At 45.2% G+C, this 18,732-nt stretch overlaps 1 protein-coding gene, 1 long non-coding RNA gene and 3 other non-coding genes across 7 annotated transcripts in view; 1 reads left to right on the forward strand and 4 right to left on the reverse strand.

The window, feature by feature from the left end:
- Nucleotides 1-14,127, forward strand: part of shank1 (SH3 and multiple ankyrin repeat domains 1) — an 86,420-nt gene extending 72,293 nt beyond the window's left edge. For all 3 annotated transcript variants that reach the window (XM_035180400.2, XM_035180399.2, XM_047343970.1), the window contains exons 20-28: nt 2,673-2,681; nt 2,971-2,997; nt 3,115-3,171; nt 3,356-3,471; nt 4,423-4,546; nt 5,194-8,731; nt 8,956-8,967; nt 9,176-10,066; nt 10,671-14,127. In XM_035180400.2, coding sequence (XP_035036291.2) covers nt 2,673-2,681; nt 2,971-2,997; nt 3,115-3,171; nt 3,356-3,471; nt 4,423-4,546; nt 5,194-8,731; nt 8,956-8,967; nt 9,176-10,066; nt 10,671-10,758 — 4,862 coding nt within the window. In that variant the 3' untranslated portion in view covers nt 10,759-14,127. The remainder of the gene's footprint in view (nt 1-2,672; nt 2,682-2,970; nt 2,998-3,114; nt 3,172-3,355; nt 3,472-4,422; nt 4,547-5,193; nt 8,732-8,955; nt 8,968-9,175; nt 10,067-10,670) is intronic.
- A 1,309-nt stretch (nt 14,128-15,436) lies between these two features.
- On the reverse strand, nt 15,437-18,625 carry LOC118124085. The gene is made up of 4 exons (XR_004698662.2): nt 17,409-18,625; nt 16,484-16,527; nt 15,765-15,808; nt 15,437-15,561 (listed from the first exon to the last, which is right to left on the reverse strand). It is a non-coding gene; the product is annotated as an uncharacterized LOC118124085 (long non-coding RNA).
- Nucleotides 15,633-15,722, reverse strand: LOC118124142. The gene has a single exon (XR_004698703.1). It is a non-coding gene; the product is annotated as a small nucleolar RNA SNORD88 (small nucleolar RNA).
- On the reverse strand, nt 15,878-15,968 carry LOC118124141. Its single transcript, XR_004698702.2, has one exon. It is a non-coding gene; the product is annotated as a small nucleolar RNA SNORD88 (small nucleolar RNA).
- On the reverse strand, nt 16,601-16,691 carry LOC118124140. Its single transcript, XR_004698701.1, has one exon. It is a non-coding gene; the product is annotated as a small nucleolar RNA SNORD88 (small nucleolar RNA).
- Nucleotides 18,626-18,732: the final 107 nt, after the last annotated feature.

The following is an 18,732-nucleotide window of genomic DNA, read 5'->3' on the forward strand; positions in this document are numbered from 1 at the left end:
TCACTGCAAAGGGGTTTTAATGTCTTAAGTTTTAAAACATGTTCGTCTTTTGTTTATATCTCCTGTTTAAAATATTTTTGTTTTGCTCAGAAGAAATCTCACCCAGCGTGACAATTATTGAGATGAGTAATTTTTCAGAGAAAAAAACAACTTTGTTCTGAGTATGTCGTTATGGCAACAGCACTATGTGTGGTTATGCTTATGCCATCTCTATTTGAGGCAAAATAGTGGGAGGAGAGTGCATGGTGAGGGTCAACGCCCCCATTTGCAGATCAGAACGTTGGCCAGCGTTTTATTGGTAATTGGGTTCTCATCTTCGAGACATTTGTGATGCTCGCCGTCGCTGCTGTGTGGATCTGAGCATGCCCAGTGAGCAGTTGATGATGTCTGAGCACCGATGACATGTGGAGCTGCCGAAAAAGAATCTGCAGGGCTGGTTTCGGGCCTTTTCTCTTACAAACAATGTTAGACAACCGCACATCCCTGTTAACAGCAGCAGCTGTAAGTCGGGATCTGACAACAGTAAATCCTGAAGGGCAGAGATCGGCCCTTTGCTTCACCCCTATCCCCAGTCTCCTCCCCTCACCTGCCTTATCTCTGTGGTGTGCCCTCACCTGACCAGCACAAAGCATGAGCACTCAGTCTGACACACAGGTACCTGTTTCCTGAACCCTGAACCCACCTCCACATTGAAACACATCTACCAGTGCTCACCACATACTCTGTGATCTCCCTGCTAGCACAGTATGTATGCAGTGATGCTGCACAGGCCAATCTGTGTCCCAATACAAACTTAAAGGTGCTGAAGGTAATAAACATCGGCCAGAAGGTCCACATTCATGTTTGAGACATGTAAACAGATGCAGAGAACAAATGTTATCACTTATATTTTACCATTTGCTCTTCCAGCAAAATGTAGAAAAAGGAAGTCGCAATTATTTTATTGCTTGAAGGAGACATATTATGCTCATATTTAGGTTGATTATTTTAAAGCACATCACTTCTCTCATTGTGTCCATTTGCTGCAGCTCCTCTTTTCAGCCTCTGTCTAAAACACTGAGGTATTGTCTCCCTCCTGATAAAATCCCAGTTTATCTTTCTTTTCGTCGTTGTTGTTCTCTAAGAAAAGATAATTGCTCTTCAATATCTATCAGCTCCAACACGATCCGCTTAGTAACACTCGCCATTGTTCTGCAGTAAACAGACGCCAGAGAAGTTGTAAATAAGCGGACCTGAACCCGGAAGACACTCAACAACAGCATAGAAACTCCAGCGTTTCGGCGGTGTTATAGCAGCGTGACTCACACACACCTACGCACAGCTATCAACGCTCGGCCCTGTGCGGAGGCTACGTGCATACCTATGGCGTAGCTTCGACACAGAAGCATGAATCAGCCCTTAGATGTGCATTATGCAAATGTAGGGCTTTGTGTTTGTGTCACCTGACATCACAATGGGGCGGAGGTGTGGTCCAGAATAATGAGCTTCAGGAGCTTCTGTGTTTGAAGAGGAGCTTCCTTTACCACACACTTTGGGCTTTTTAACTTTCCAGAACTTTTACATACACAAAGAAACTATATAACACACTAGAGGGAAAAAAACAATGAAAAAGCATCTTACGTCTCCTTTAAACTGGCTCTCATGTGTAATGAAAACAAGTGAACAGTGATAAACGGTTGTAAAACTGTTAATGTATTAGCTTTTTGCTGATATATCTGTTTATATGTCGGCCGATAAGTAACGTAAGAAAATGCAGTCGTAAAACACAAAAACAAGGTCTAAGGTCATTTAGAAACAGAGCTCCGACAAATTGATCTTTCGAATGTAAAGTTAGTCCAACAATCCAATCAATCCATATTCGTACTGCTTGTTAAATTGTGTTTAGATAAAAATTGGCCGATAGCATATATTTTTTAGAAAGTGTCTGTTTGACTCAATATAAAGTGCAGTAAATAACCGAGGTTCCTTGAGATGTGGCGGCTTCATTTGCAGTCAGAGCGCCTTTTATAACTTTGCTTGTGCCTCCTTCTGGATCAAGGTGAGAGGAGCACAATGTGTGACGAAGCCATGTCAGCCGCTGCCATATGCTTATTCAAATGCATTAGAATTCATTTAGCTGTGACGCCTATTAAACTATCTCACCTCTGTGATTGGTGCAGTGTCCCAGTTCACCTAGAAGTCATGCTGCAAGATAACAAGGGCATTCAAATGGAATGGATGGTGCAGTGCACTTTAGTCCATTGTTTTCACAAACCCTTTCTACAAAACTCTAATTTATTTTTAATTATATGAAATAAATACAAGCTCGAAACCCGTCCAGCCTTCGTTGAACCATCAGACATTAAAAGTTTACTTCGCCGCAATTTAGCTCATTAAACTTCAAATAATCAGTATGAATGTGGCAGATAACAGTATCCTGCTCAGTACGCACGCACACACACACAACACACACACACACACACACACACACACACACACACACACACACACACACTCTCTCACTCACTCACTCACTCACACCAGTGGATGCAAACACTAAAGGGTCACCTTCAGTTCTTTACTCCCTAATGGAGTTGTCCTTTTACTGTTCACTGGTTTAACCACTAACTCCGTCTTTTCTTTGTCTCCTTTGTCCACACTTCACCGCCGACGGGATCTTAACCATTTTACAGTGGAGCGAGGTGGGAGCCCGCTTCAGACTAATTCCTCATTTATGTGTGTGTGTTTTCGAGTGTGTCAGTCAGCGTAACTGTGTATGTGTGCAGCATATTTACTGTATCATAAGTGTGCACGCTTCAGCTATCTTTAGAGCCCGGGCATGATTTACGTTCTCTTACATGGACGATCGAAAAGCCTTGTGAGGTGACTCAGTTTGTCAGGCTCCAGGGAATATGATTAGTATTCAGTGTAACGATGCTGTCGCACTTTCACTCCTGCCAAAACTTAAGTCTCCTTTTGTCCTCCTTCCAGCTGCTACCCCTTGGAAAAAAAAATCAGGTACGCTCTGGTACATCGGCGCCTGAGGCGTTGTATTTACTGTACGTCTGTCCAGAATGACTTGGCGCTCACCGCTCCGCCCCTTACTGAGCTCATTCTCTGTTTCTCTTCTTTCAGAATTCGAATCCTCCCAAGTTACAGAGAAGAAGAGGACAGTCTATCAGATGGCTTTGAGTAAGGCAGCTCATGTTTGTCAGTGGATGTTTCCCTGAGTGTCTTCCTCTCTTCCTTATCCACCTTCATCGAGTGTCCCTTTCCACACAGTTTCCTTCATGTTGCTGTTTCTGTTTCTGTTTCATTGTCCTATGTCCTTCTCTCTCTCTGTCTTTTTCTCTCCTGTTTGTTTTTCTTCTCTCAGATAAACTCGATGAAATTCTTGCAGCAGCCCAGCAGACAATCAGCACCAATGAAGCGCCTGGGACACGGGGACAGGGGCCAAAAAGAGACAGAGGGCGAAGCTTCTATGGCAATGAGGTGTGTATGGTGAAACACACTGCATATGAATCTACATGTGCTCTTAGATACGATGTGTGTGTTCCTGTGATGACAGATATGAAAACATAACTGCCTAGGTGGAGGTAGATGTGAAAAAAATTAAAAAAGAAACTGGAGGGAGATCAGGGTCCTCCACTACCTTAAGGTGGGGGGTTTGATCCCCGGCTCCTCCAGTCTGCATGATGAAGTGTCCTTGGTCAAGACCCTAACCCGAAATTGCCCGAGATAGATGTTCCGTCAGAGTTGGAATGATGTGAGATGGGAAAGCAAAATATGGAGTTCAAAGTTGTTGCTTATTGCAACAAATTGTATTACATTTTTTGTTTACTTTCAATGGTTTACAAAGTGAAGAGCTGCTCTGCACAAATGCAACAAAGCCCATATTTTAAGTCTTTTATTTTTGACTGGTTTTAACCTGCATCGACTGGTATTTTTGGCATAAGCATGGAATCGAGAATAATTACCAGTAAACTTCAACTTGACAACTTTTAATTATTTGCCTTTTTGATCTATTATTCCAGTTCTGTGATGCACACGGAGGGATGGGGTTCAATAGCTTATTTTGAATACAGTTGGGAATCAGCTCATCGGATCTTAATCCTTGACATTCCCTAATTGTATCACTTTACATTGTCTGAAGGGGAATGAGGAATGTGTTTTTCTCAATGCAAATGTTTGGAATATTTAAACTCAAACATATATTTGTTGGGCTTAAATTGTCTATTTTATTGCTGATGCTTGTAGTGTCAGAGGAGACACATTAAACAGAGAATATGAATCGATTAATCATTGGCTGCAGAGCTTAACAAATCTTGAACAGGATCTCAAATAGAACATCTGACCAAAACTCATCCCTACGCACACGTGTATAACTGAGTCTTTGCTTTACCCTCTTTCACCTGCTTTTCTTTTTCTTTTTTTCTATTTCAGCAAAATTACGGGGACCAGTCCGGGATGGGGATGATGTCATCAGGCTTGGGCCTCGGCTACGACCGTGGACAGTATGCCTCAGGTCACGGCCCACCGCACGGTATGAGACGGCAGAAATCCATCGGTGAGGCTGTCTGTTTTTTCCGTCTGCCCCTCTGTCCGCCTGTCTGTCTGCCCTCTGGACCAGTAGAGGTCAACACTGTTTGTCTGTGGCCGACAATGTTCGTCTGTGGCCAAAATGTGCGCAATTTGTACTTTATCTGTAGATGATTGTACGTGTCTTATACCTGTACTGTAAGAAATAAGATGTCTGTTTGTTTTATACTCACACTACTACTATTTGTTTTATCGAAAAGTGCCAATAATCAGATTTTATTCTAATGGCTTATTTTCTGGTGTGTTGCTTACTAAGGATTTGCTTACTCTCCCTTTGATAGTATAGTTTTGTGCTCTCTGGTGACCGGTAAAAATGCTGCTTTGTAATTCTGTCCACTTGCTACTTGTTTGTGGAATATAATAACACTAACTAATGTACATACTAACAGATAAGAGTTGAGGACCGACTCGCTGACAGGTAGATGGGCAGGCAGATTTAGACAGACACTCTCATTGGTTACCTTCAGCTTTCCTTTTTTTCTGGCTCCATTTCCTCTCTTTCATCAGCCTCTTATTCTCACACTTCTCCATCTGTACCTTCTCTACTTGAACGGGCGCAGCCGTGTTTCATCCCCATGTGGTTTTTTTTCTCTGTTTCTGAATGCTGTACTACAGGGGTGCCTGAGGAGGAGAGGAAGTTCCTGCATCCTCCAAACGTGAAGTTTGCACGCAGTCTTTCGGTGCCTGGCCCAGATGACATCCCCCCTCCTCCTACCACTGCTCCACCAGAGCCTCCCTTCTCCTCTGCTCCACCACTAGGCTGGAGAGCCAAGTCTTCTCAGCAGCCCTCTGTCTCCGTGTCCCAGTCCACATCCACCTCTGCGCACTACCAGCCCTTCTCCCAGTCAGTGCACTTCACCCAAAGTGGCAGGGAGAGGGCAGGTGCTCCCCCCACCGGCCCCATTGGAGGAGCGGTCGACCACACAACCTCATATTCAAATGCTGCTGCCCACACGTCTCAAAGCAGGACTGCTTCGCGGAAGGTTGCCTATACTGGGGAGCCTGTTGGAGCTGGCATTGGAGCTGGTGGAGGGGCAAAGGCGGGGGGTCTTAGGAGAGGCTACAGCAGCGCTGTCCCCCCATCCAGCATTGCCACTGTAATGCCCCAGCAACAACAGACTACCCAGAGTCACCCCCAGCGAGTAGACCGCAGTGCAGCTGGAGCAGGGGGTCCTAAAGGCGGAGCCCGGAGAGGTAAGGGCCCCCTGGTGAAGCAATCCAAGGTAGATGACCTGCGTGCGGGCCAAGGTACACTGGGGGGAAAAGGCTCGGTGGAGAAAAGTTCCATCCCCATCCCCACCATTATTGTCAAGGCTCCTTCAACCAGCAGCAGTGGACGCAGCAGCCAGGGCAGCAGTGTGGAGGCTGATGCTCCAGCACCAGGGGAGACGGATGAAAGCAAAACACCCCACGGTCCACCACCCTCCACTCCTGCTCCCCAACCCCCTGCTCCGCCTTCCATTCCAGCTCCGCCGCCTCCATCTTTGCCTTCTATCCGCGCCCAAGAAAACCTGGACTTTACCAGCCAGTTTGGGGCTGCCATTGTTGGCGCAGCTCGCCGAGACAGAGAACGATTTCACGAAGCCCGCAGAAAGAGTGCCTCCTTGTTTATGTCTGCTGAGGAGGACGTGAGTCTTGGAGGAGTGAGTGATGGAATAGGAGCAAGGACTCAGGTGTCACAGCAACAGCTTAGCACACAGGCTGAAAGTACATCCACACGGCTGCGCCCGTCCAAGTCTATTGATGAGGGCATGTTCTCTGGGGACACCTTTATCCATCACACCCGCAGTATGCCTCCGGCCTTTGGTCTACCTGAATACTCCTCTTCTGCCCTGGATTATCAGCCTAAATCTGTGCCTACTGACTTGTACACAGCAGCAGGCCGGCAGTCAGCCCCCTCCGCAACCACCACCTTTATTCACCCACTAACAGGCAAGGCTCTTGACCCCACATCGCCATTAGGCCTAGCCCTCGCTGCCAGAGAGCGTGCTCTGAGAGATGACAGCAGGTACAGGCGGGGAACAGAGCACCACTTCAGCCGCCAGATGTCGAGTGTGGTGTATCCTTCATCTGCTGTCACCTCTCAGCCGGTGTCATCTGTCGCTCAGTCCTCCAGCACCTCCTACCTTGTCACTTCGTCTTCTCTGGCTGCCACTACACCCACCGTTGGCCGCCCGCCGTCACCCAGAATCCTCAGAGGAGTTGGGAGTATGTGGGGTGAGGAGGGCAGCGGAGGAGAGAGGGAGCGGGAAGGAGGAGGGGCTCGCGAGGGGCTACGAGTTCGGTTCTCTGAGGACAAAACGGTCCACACGCACCACTACCAGTCTCAGCCGTATCAACCCACCTACAAGGAGAGGGAGCGGGAGAGGTCAAGGGAACGGGACAGGGAGCTGTCAAGAGAAAGAGAGAGAGACAAAGAGAGAGAGGGTTACATGAGGAGGGCAGAGCAGGCTGCCGCCAATGCAGCGGCTGCTGAGAGCTCCGCCCAGCAGGGGTCTCAGTCTCAGCAGCCACAGAGGCCATCTTTTCTCAGGATGGAAAGTCAATCTGATGCCTATATCTTGTCCCTCACCCCTCCCTCTCCCCCACATACCAGTTCTCAGCAGACAGCGAAGACTACTGGGAGCACTGGGACTGGTCTGATGGTCCTCCCTCCCCCCGCCCTCTCAGTTGATGCGGACGATGGGTTTGTCTACGCCGATCCCCTCCCACCTCCGTTAGAGTTTGCTAACAGCTTCGACAGGGGAATAGGGGGGATGTCAGCATACGCAAAACACGGGATGCTCCCAAACAGCCTGACCTCCCGCAGACAGCAGGTACCACCCCCTCCTCCCCCTCCTCCCCCACCGCCACCACCTCCACCCCCCCAAAAAGAAACATTTGCAAGTGGGTTTCCTGCTCATACGCCCCTGCCCTCACCTCAAGCAGGGGACTCCACCGCCTCCAGCCTCACATCTTATGACAGTGAGGTGGCTAACCTGACTCAGTCTGCTCACTCACCCTCCCAAACATCACCCAACCCTCTGCCGCCTTCCTCACCCTCTACCCTGTGCCCCACCTCAACAGCAGGACCTCCCCCTCCCCCGTCAGTCTCACCACCGCTTCCTCCTGGATCCTACCACAGACCCTTCTCTATGTCACACCCCCACCACCTTTACAACAGCACTCATGCTCCTGGGCGCTCTTCTCCCACGCCTCCCCTGCACACAGTTGCACCTCCCCCGTCCTACCGTGGACACCCAGCACCGTCCTCCACTGCTGCCACCTCTGCTCCACTTAGGGGCACTGCCTCCCATGCCACGACCGCTAGCTGTGCCGCTATAACCACCACTGCTGCCACCACAACAAGCACCTCCACTCAGCTCTACCAGGAGCGAACACATACAACATCCTCCGCCGCTATCACAGGCAGTCGAAGGACCGGGGAGCACCACCGCACTCCTCCTGCTACCAAGAAAGGAGAGTCCCAGGAGACAGTGGTGGACTCTGGGATTGAAGAGCTTGACAGCCGCAGCAGCAGTGACCACCACCTGGACACCATCCTCTCTCTAAGTGGAGCCGGTGTCCGTGGTGACAGGCTGGACCGAGGGGAGAGGGGAGTTGGAGGACGTTTGGGGGGAGGCGGGGCAGGGGAGTCAGAGAGGGGAGGAGATTTCCTGGAGTCCTACATGAGCTACTTGGACGGACAGACTTTTGAGATGCAGAACGCCACAGCAGTAGCTTCCACATACCCAAAAGCTAACAGGTTCAGAGAGGGAGGTCGCGTTGGGGATCTGCACAGACAGACCAGTACTGTTCCTGCATCCTTCCACTCCCACCGACGACGAGACGAGCAGGAAGACGACGAGGTCGAGGAGGGAGTGGTAGAGGACGAACGTGGCCCGGATGGGTACAGGGTGAGGGACATGCAGACCATGGGACGTCCCACTTCACCGTACTTTGATCGACCACGCACGCCTGAGATGAAGCCTCTCTGGGGCGAGGGGCAAGTGACCGGTGATGGCAGCAGCCAGTCCGGGACACTTTTAGAGGGGAAGAGGATTTACCCACCTGCATCCAGTATGAAGCCCAGCATCATCAATGAGCTGAGCAGCAAACTGCAGCATCGAACCAGGGAGAGCTGGAGCAGCCAGAGAACATTGAGCAGACACAGGTACACATCAGACACCTTTAGTCTCATATTTATCACATCATAGACTTTTTCATACTTTGTCATTTTATCCATGTCTCATCTCCATGCATACATCCGTGTGACCTCTTCACCTCCCATGATTGATGTCAAAGCCTTCTGTGTATTGTGAGTTTGTGTCCTGTGTCTGTGTCTATACTGTGTAAATCTCTTTTATTTCTCTGGCTTTTTCCATGTGTTTCTCTCAGAAGCAGAAACAGGTAAAGGAGCCCCTTCCACAACACTTTTCTTTCTGGAAGAACATTTTACTTTAACATCTGCTTGATTTACAACCTGATATGATGCCATAACAAGGGAGAGGAAACCATGTTAACTAACCAATCTCAATAGCGGGATAATGTTTCACTCATTGTTTCTGGTTCCTCTCATGCATTTCCTCTCTAACAAATTCTCTGTCTCTGTCCACAGATTTTCAGAAGACTCAGCCTCAGCCCTGAGCCCCCCCTCAGCCCGATCCCAGTCCCCGTCTCCAGTCTCGATGTCACAGCCATCATTGTCCCCGTCCCCCACGGCTGCCTCCCAGTACCACAACTGGGGGCGATCCCCGTCTCCTCAGCCTCCAGCCGCCTCTCAGCCTCCGCGTTCTCATTCTCCGCTGTCCCCGACATCTTATTCCCCTTACCCCACCTCCCCCAAACACAGACCTGTCTACCGGACCAAAGCCCTCGAATTCCAGTTCATCCCAAGTCGCGAGTCCCGTAAAGCAGAATCACACATACTCCAGCGCAGGCGAGCACCGAGCCCCCTCATCTCCCCTTCAGAGAGGCCGAAGCTGGGCCCACCTCGTCCATCCTCCCTTCCACTTCTCCCCACCACACCCCTATACAGCGCCATGTACGACCTCCGAGGTTCAATTACCCCACCATCGCCTGGAAACCCTCTCGGTGATCCTTACTTCTCGCCTTCTCCTCCCCTTTTTGCCCCCTCTGGAGCCCCTCCTCCTCCAAACTCCGCTTTACTTGTTTCACGATCCCTCTCTCCAACACATTTCCTGTCTGGGACCTCATCTCCCCCGCTGCATCCTATCCCTCCACCTACCTGCCTGAGTTACCCCCATCTACCGCCCCCGTCCCCTACCAAGCCGTTTGCCTCCAAGCCGCTGCCCTACTGGACCAAGTATGACGTTGCAGACTGGCTGGGATACCTGAACCTGGGTGAGCACAGAGAGCGTTTCCTGGACAATGAGATTGACGGCACCCACCTGCCGTCGCTAACCAAGGATGATTTTCTGGACTTGGGCGTGACACGCGTTGGCCATCGCATGAATATAGAACGGGCCCTGAGGACTATAATGGACAGGTATGACTGCGCCAACAGATAGTCAGCACAGATGATACTCAAACATGTCCTTGCATCATATCACATCATATTTACAGTTGACTACATACATTTCTCTCTGAGTTCACTTGCTAAAACCTTTCAAACGTTTCTCTTGTCATATCTTAACTGTACTACTGCAAACAAAACACTATTTTATGACCAATAAGAGGTCTTCATCACTCATTTTATTATGTTCTAAAAACATTGACAACTTCTTAGTTCTGACTTTAACACATAGTGTACTTATTTGTACTTATTTAAATAAAGCATAGGTTATTCCCCCTGTAACAATAGTGGTATAGATTTATTGCTTTATATTTTTTCTCAAAGATTCGATAAGGAATTTGTTTGCCATGGTGCATGACGTGTATATTCTTATCTTTTGGTATTTCATTAACTTGGATCTGACTCCTAGTGATGACCTAAGTTTTCTCAGTCTGATTAGAATCCACAGCACACGAGCTGCCATGGTTTCCAATTGAACAAATAATTCTCTCCTTTTTAAAAAGCAGGAATCACAAAACATCATTCATTATCATCAAACAAAAGGCACTAAACGTCACGTTTGTTCTCCTGTCCTCAGGCTGTCCAGCAGCCCCTTCCCCATTTCTGTTCTCTCCCCTCGGGAAGGACAGACTGAGAGGAGGAGGGACGACGGGAGTCGGAGCTGAGTGTGGAAGTGCAGAGATGAAAAGAAAGAGGAAGGATGGAAGGAAGGAAGGAGGGGTTGGAGTCAATGAGGGAGGAAGACACAACTGCTGCTGTTCATGGTGGATTCACACAACAAATGAGGGGGGAACAGATTTCACATAGAGAGCGACAGAACGAGGGAGTCGAGTCCCAAAGGGAGATGGAAACACAGGGACGGAAAAAGGGCTGACGATCCATAAAGACACCGGCTGGCGCTCCCCGGATGTGGCAGGCTGATTTACACCCGTACACTCCCCACATGCACGCACGGTCACACCAATCAACTAACACTACAAACACCCTCCCATCCAAAATGCATACGAAGACACTGTGGCTGCAGCAGAGTGAAGAACAGTGATCTTGAGAGGAACAATGAAACGCCAGATCGATTTTTAAAACAGAAGGGTTGAGCAGCTTGCTTTCAGATATAGGTGGTCCCTCATTGTGCAGCCGTCTTGGTTGAGGCGTCCTGTTACGCCTCGGCCCGCTGGTTGAATCTGCTCGAGCTCAAGAGTGAAACCCACCAAGAATATTTGGAGTGCAATCAATCACAACCCCTCCCTGCGTGAGTGGATGCTAGATTTATATTTTAAATGTGTCTGTAGATAACAGAGGATTATGAGTATTTGAGGGTGAATGAGCGTGAGTGTCTGCAGGAACGAGGCTGTGTCCATTTGTAGGTAAATGTAGGACGATGCAGAGCGGAATATCGTGGCGGCTTCCACGTCTCCTGGAGGGGACGAGGTTATGTTGCGTCCTCGCTCTGTGTGGCTGTGATTGGTCTTGTTTTTTACCTCACCACCGGTAGGGCTCTGTCCTCACTGCAGCTCCTGTCGTCAGGATCGTGTGTGTTCCTCTATAGCTCTTTATCATCTTAAGTCTTATAATGACATATATACAGACTGGTCACTGTATCACAAATTTGTAGCAAAAATAAGTGCCCAGACCAACTACATGGAAAAAATAAAAGAAAGAAATACACCGATATGCACACACAGGCACCCGAGTTACTACTATAACCTGCCTGCATGCATACACCAACATGTAGACACACACATACACACAAGCCCCTACCTGGGCTTGTGTTAGAATTTATGGGACACCTTATATATAGACACAATATACATTTGGATCGGAGATGTACAAAGAGGAGACAGACTGTTCAACTGTTAGACGGGGACACGCGTGACAATGTGAAGAGGAAAATCTCCCAGAGGATTTTATCTACCAGGAACAGACTTCCTCAGCGTCCGGGCAACTGTTGTGCACCCAGTCAGACCTTCTGCCCGGGGGAGGCTGGAAAGGAGAGGGGAGGGGAAGAGGACAAACTGCCATTTTCTTGCTCTTTCCCATCCAATCCCCCCTGCTCCTTCCAGGAGTGGCCCCCTCTCTCTCTCTCTCTCTCTCTCGACTAAATCCAGGAGGAAACCCTGGCCCAACGGATATCTGAGAGAACCGCTTATATCGAATTTTAATACTATGATTGTTCTTACAATTTTTAAACTTTAAATGAAAATACTGGAATACCGATATGAAGAGATTTATTGTTACTATTTATCATTACTATCATCGTCCTTACTGTTATTGCAGCTGCAGAGAGTTCCTGGTTCTTGCCTTCGGAGGCTGAGGTGGCGCTCTTGTGCAGCCAGTGCTTTTTCTGACTGTGGTGAAGATAATCGCATTGGTTATATATTTAAATATATATATATATATGTATATGTAGGTATTTTTTAACTGAAAGATTCATACTATTCCGTGCACTGTTCCCTTAACATTGCTTCTATGTGACAAGAAGCATTGCAACTTAAATGTGAAGCACATTTTCAACATCTTTCCTTCCTTCCTGTTGTGAAGCTTTATTTAAAATGACCCGTTGACTTCTAAGGCCTCAAAACGTGAATTTTCTCCCTTTTTAAAACTTAGTTGCCACTTTAATATTATTATGCAGATGCTAAAGGTGTAGCAACTGTTAATGATGGGATGCCCAACATTCACAAAAGTGCTTGATCACTTTATTCAAACACTTCCTAATGAATGATTCTTTTTTTTCCTAATAGTTCTGGATAAAAGCTTCCCCTGCTCGCCATCGATCACACATTTCAACCTTTTTATCGTTTCCTCATCCGCTTCACAGCACATCTCCATCCCATCACAACCTCAGTCCTGCTTTTCTCACTGTTGCTGAGATCAAATATAAGGGCTCTCTCATGACCTCTCTACCTTGAACAACACTTCACCTCTCCTGCTGCTTCCGAGTCCTCGAACACATATCGTGCATTTTACATCGGGGGGGGGGGATAAGAAGATACATGGGTTTTCATAGATCACGTGCACACACACACACACACACACACACAGGCTGTAAATGTGAACGAGGTCAGTGAAAGGGATTCATTCATGTGATTTCTCCGTGCCGGTGGTTGAAGGAAGATTATATTTGAATGCAAGAGAAATAGCAATAAGGACGATGAAAATAATGGTCATCTAATTATGGTTTAAGATATAAAAAGAAGTCTCAAAAGTTCTAAAGAATCTCTGTCTTCCAAATAATGTTTAACATGAAAAGGTAAAGATGTATTTGTTTAACTGTTCTGCGTTCTATACAGTTGGACCTGTTCTCTACATCCGCCCCCTTCCACTGTTACACACCTGACAGCATCACGAGGAGCTCCACTCTGTCTCCGCTCATCATTTGCATCTTCTTGTCTGAACATGAACCTTCTGCAGTCGCTGACATGTGCCAGTGTGCTCTCAGCTCTTCATTTATTACCAGCATATTATGCAATGACCCTATTTCCATTAGCAACTGTGACTTTTTTGCATTTTCCCTTTTAGAGGTTTTGAAATGTCAGCTTGAAACAAAGGGGGATCTTTCTGAAAAGGTAAAATGAGCAGAATGTGGCCGAAGTCAATCTACAGCCAAGATTCTGCTTGTTTTTCTATCAGGTATCTAAAACAGGTCGCTGGTGTAAATAGGGCCGATAAATAACTTTGGATAAGAACTTTTTGAAAATATCTCTTGCTGATACAGTGATGTTCTGTTGTTCAGTGGCTGGTGTTTTTGATCATTCCATTGCCGCGTGCACTGGTTGTGATGAAGAGTGACGGCTCGTTGCTGCTGTCAGGAGAAAAGTTTCAGATGCAGGAATCGGTCCGACTCCGTAGAAAGTGTTTCTTTTCCTTTAAGAGATCTTTTTAAAAAATGAGAATATGAGCTGATGAAAGGTAACTTACAGAATATATATGTATATGTGATATGCATATACACACATTCATATAACCATATATGAATTTCAAATGTTTTAAGAGATAATAAATTGTTAGAATTATAATAAAGATACAGAAACAAAGTTCTAATTTATGTTCTGTGATTTGTCTTGAGTGAAACAACACTTTCTCCAACTTTTCTGCTTAATAGGCCACAAATATGTCCGAACCGCAGCAAATGGTTTGAATTTGACAACGGTCTTCAACTGTACTGTTTTACATAAGTTAGTGACATCATAGATTATAGAGTTGATATCAAATCTGTTTTAAATTAGAAATGCAGTAAACACCACTACGAGTTTCCACAAACTGCATTTTACCCTATGGGCTGAGAGCTCTGCAATAATCTGTATGTATCTAAAATGAGTTAAGTTAATTTCACTTTTCAACAATAAGCTTATGCACATTTAATTAACAAAGGAGAAAGAAGATTTCATACAAATATTACATGTCCAGAAAAATCATAACCAGTAATGTTTTTAAATCAAATAGTGAAGTTTCAACATGTTTTCTTACATTGTTTTTCTCATTGCTCTTTTCTGTAAAACATACAAGGGTTTAATATTAGTTTTGTATGTGTTGCCCTGCATCTCCAAAATATGGAATAAGTGAAAAATACAAAATATGAAGTGTCTCAAGTGCCCTTTGTTTTGTACAGTATTGCAACACTTCTGCTCACTTTCCTCTTTAGATTTTCAATTTGTGGTTTCCAAGTTAGTTTGTCATCCATTTTAACAGCTAAATGTCTTGCTACGGATATGCTTTTAATATTAAGTCTCTATAACAATTTGGATTCGCTCATCTTTGATAAGCAAGTAAAAACATGTCATTAAGACGTGACTTTACATAACTTAAGTGGTTGCTTTTACTGTCAGTAAAAAGTATGTTTGATCATTCCATAACATTAATTTGACTGTCAAATGAATCAGAGCACAATGGATTCAAAGTAGTACAGCACTTTACCCCAGTGTTTAATCATTGAGTATCCCATGTTTATTATTTTCAAAGTTAAGATGTTATAAAATACATCTTTCATTGCGACATTAACACCATGATACTCTTAACATATATTCTGTATCCAGCAATTATAAAGTATTCAGTTAATATTACCAGTTTATTTCCACGTCCTCATAACACGATGGTGGTTCCCAGCCACTTACTAATTTTTGGCACAAATATTGCAAATTGTATTGACCCAATATACAGAATTCTTTAGGGTGTGACCAACCCTAAAAATTGGTAAAGTGTTTAAAGTTACTTTCTCAAACCTGTTGATGACTGAGATTTGTCATTTAATTTACACCCAATAAACCCACTAAGTGGTTCACATTTCAATAATATACTGTTCCATACTCTAGTGTGATGTTTGTAGAAAAGTGCAGAAACTAAACATTCAAAATTCAAAGTTTTATTTGAAAGTCAGAGCAAAGACAAGATAATTCTTTAAAACTTATACACAAACGAAAAACAGACATTACAAAACAGGCAGATGATTGTCCGTGTCTGAGAGTCAGTACCTGAAAAAGAGTAAAACAACCGTCACCAACAACTCAACAGCAACATCACAATCCTCAAATGTTTGAACCATCATCTGCTCAGATTCTGCCTTGTCAAGGGCAGCGTTGCACTTCTGTCACCATTGATTTTCAGAGCCCAGTGCTAAACATCACTTCAGACAAGCGTTGAGAGCGTCTGCTAGACACAGAGTTAAGACACGAACCTTATTCAAGTCCAGACGAGGAGCGATGTCACTGGTTTGAAGACCTGAAAAAGGACAAAACAAAGTGTTAATGTGTTGTAATAACTCTTAGCGCTTGACCATCACTGGTTTAGTGTCTCCTCAGAAACTCTGGCTTGTCAGGGCCAAAGATGCACTTCATCTCCATTCAGAGTCAGAGCCCAGTGCAGGTCATCAGGGGAGAGAAACGGTTTAAATCCACATAGAATCAAACCCAATCAGCTTGAGGGAAAAAGTATTCTACTGCTAGAAATCTTATCAAAACAATAAACTTCCCTTTCAGGTCACAAGAAGAGTGATGCCATCTTTCCCCCTGTATACTGATGTTGCACTTGAAGTAGAAAACTTGACACAGTATCGACATCCAATGAAGTTTTCTAACAGGACGTATTGATGCTTCGCTTTGGCACAAACGATAAATAAGTTCTTTAAATCTGTGTCGAGTGCAACATCCCTGATCCTAGAGTCACAACACTGGACTCATTTAAAAACGCTCTTAGTGTGAAATGTTAACTTGATTTTGGTTTGTGATCTACTGAAGTGTCAATGCACAGTTGTGACTTTGATTTAAGGGGTGCACCGCCCTCCAGTGGTCAAACTCCATTACAGCACCTTGGTTCAGCAGAATATTTCAAACTGTGGCTGCCTTCACAGTTTGCAGAGCTGAGAACACTTAGAAGAACACGAGGCTCCAGACTTACCTCTGTGGAATCAGGGCCAAACGGGACGTGGTGTTCGAAGGGACCTGAAAGGACAAAACAAATGACGTGTTACTTGATGTGTTGTCTTGAAAGTAACTTCAGTAGTTGATAAAGACTTGTCTCCTCAGAAACTCTGGCTTGTCAGGGCCAAAGATGCACGTTGTCTGCATTGAGACTCAGAGCCCAGTGCAAGTCATCAGGGGAGAGACACTTCAAATCCACGTACTGTTGGACATTACAGCTAAAGATCGATTGACTATTGAGCGCTTTACTTTCACTGATAACCTTAGTTAGTTTTCTTGATATGCATCATATTATGTATATACTTGAACATTACATTTGAGTCACTGATTACATATTATAATACTGTCTTCTGTCCCTTAGCTTACAATGACTGTCTGTGGATCATCACTGTTAGCTAACATGCTAACAGCCAGGCTCAGCACGTGGGGACAGGCCCTGTCTTCCGGCTTCTAAGTGAAACAGCAGCTAATGTGAACTTGGACAAACTAATCAAAAAGGTAAAAACCAAACCCCATTGTGGAAATGTGTCGTTTTAAAGTCGCCATATTCCAAATGGAGACAACACGAGTTGTGTGGGTGACCACGTGCTTTAAGTCGCAGCCCCACGTCGCTGTGTTAACTTCGGCAAACACCACAACCAACAGATCCACACGTAATGTGATATAATCCACTCATCTTCCACATTAATATCAGGATATGTGATTCTGCTGTCGTCTACTCAGCATATTTCACTCTGACGTTTATTCTGGTGATAAAACATCAGCAGCAGAGATGAGTTGTTCACGCGCTGGACAGAGAAGCAGCAGATTCACTAGAATCACTTCTTACAACTCTACTCATTTAAATCTGTCTCATGATGAAGTTAAATCCGACATTAGCTAAATACATGATGTTAACTCACCATTCAAATCTCCAGTGTCACCATCGAGGAAGACAGCGACCGACTGAGCTCTGCCGCGTCTTCTTCGTCTTTCCGCTATCAGCGGCTGGCAGCCTGTATATATTTAGTGTATTATCGCCATCTAGTGGGTTGGAGTGGAATTTTATATCCTGTTTGCTTGACAAAAAATGTTTCATTCAATTTCCAATAGTTTCCAATGGAAAATTACTTATATTGTTGATAATGGCCAAAAGTATAGAATGTAAATATTTTGTCCGGGGGTTGTGGCTCAGGAGATGAGCTGTTGATCTGGGTAAAGCAGCCAAGGGCTCCACTAAAGCAAAATGCTTTATTATTATTAGCTTATTATCTGACCTTGTCTCGTGAATTAACCCTGCGTCAACCTATTGTTTTAAGACATAATTTGAAATCAAGAATTGATTATATGTGTTTTATTTTTTCAAGTTAATCAATATAGGGTTTAGTTTTAGTAGACGTCACAACAAAAAGCGATAATTAATAATCCATCATCATGAAGGAATTGTATCTTGAACCACGTGTTTTACAAAATCTTTGGCCTCTAATTTCTATTATTTTGCAATTTTGATATTAGTGAAATCATAATTAAACTGTTTCACTTTCAGAAGCAGATGGTTTGGTTCTTGTCTCTCCAAATTATTGGTGGCCTAAGATAAGCCTTTTCAAAAATCACACTGATTTTAACTGTTCAGTTAATGATTCATTTATTAAAGCAACAACATTCCTTTGTGCTGAGAAAGATACACATTCATCAATAGATTTGAACAGAAGTAAACTTGTGCCAACCTCAGCGAAAACGTTTGTGGCACATTTATTCCAGAGTTATTTTTAACATCACGTAATATGGACCTTATTCCACTTGTTGACGTTTCCTGTCTCCTATAGCTATTATCATTTTTAATGACAGGCTCTCAAAGTGTTGTCATGATATCTGTCTGCCGTCCTTTAGGATCTGATTACAGGATCACTAACGTAGGATTATTGTTCCCTAAGAGCAGGCTGCAGTTGGGCGTAAGCAGTGCAACGTATAACAGCTGTTATGTGCATGGCATGTTGTGGCATGACAGAATTTCACAAGTTCAGCATAGCGTGGAGCGTTATGTCACAGAGAGCGGTATACAGTGAGTGAGTTGGAACAATTCCCTTCCTCGGGGGCCTCTGACTCTTCAAAGCAGTAACACACACACACACACACACACACACACACACACACACACACACACACACACACACACACACACACACACACACACACACACACACACACCGGACGTGTGCTCCAGCTGTGGAGGCAGGCCTAACAAAC

This window comes from Hippoglossus stenolepis, chromosome 16 (assembly GCF_022539355.2).
Source record: "Hippoglossus stenolepis isolate QCI-W04-F060 chromosome 16, HSTE1.2, whole genome shotgun sequence".
NCBI lineage: Eukaryota > Metazoa > Chordata > Actinopteri > Pleuronectiformes > Pleuronectidae > Hippoglossus > Hippoglossus stenolepis.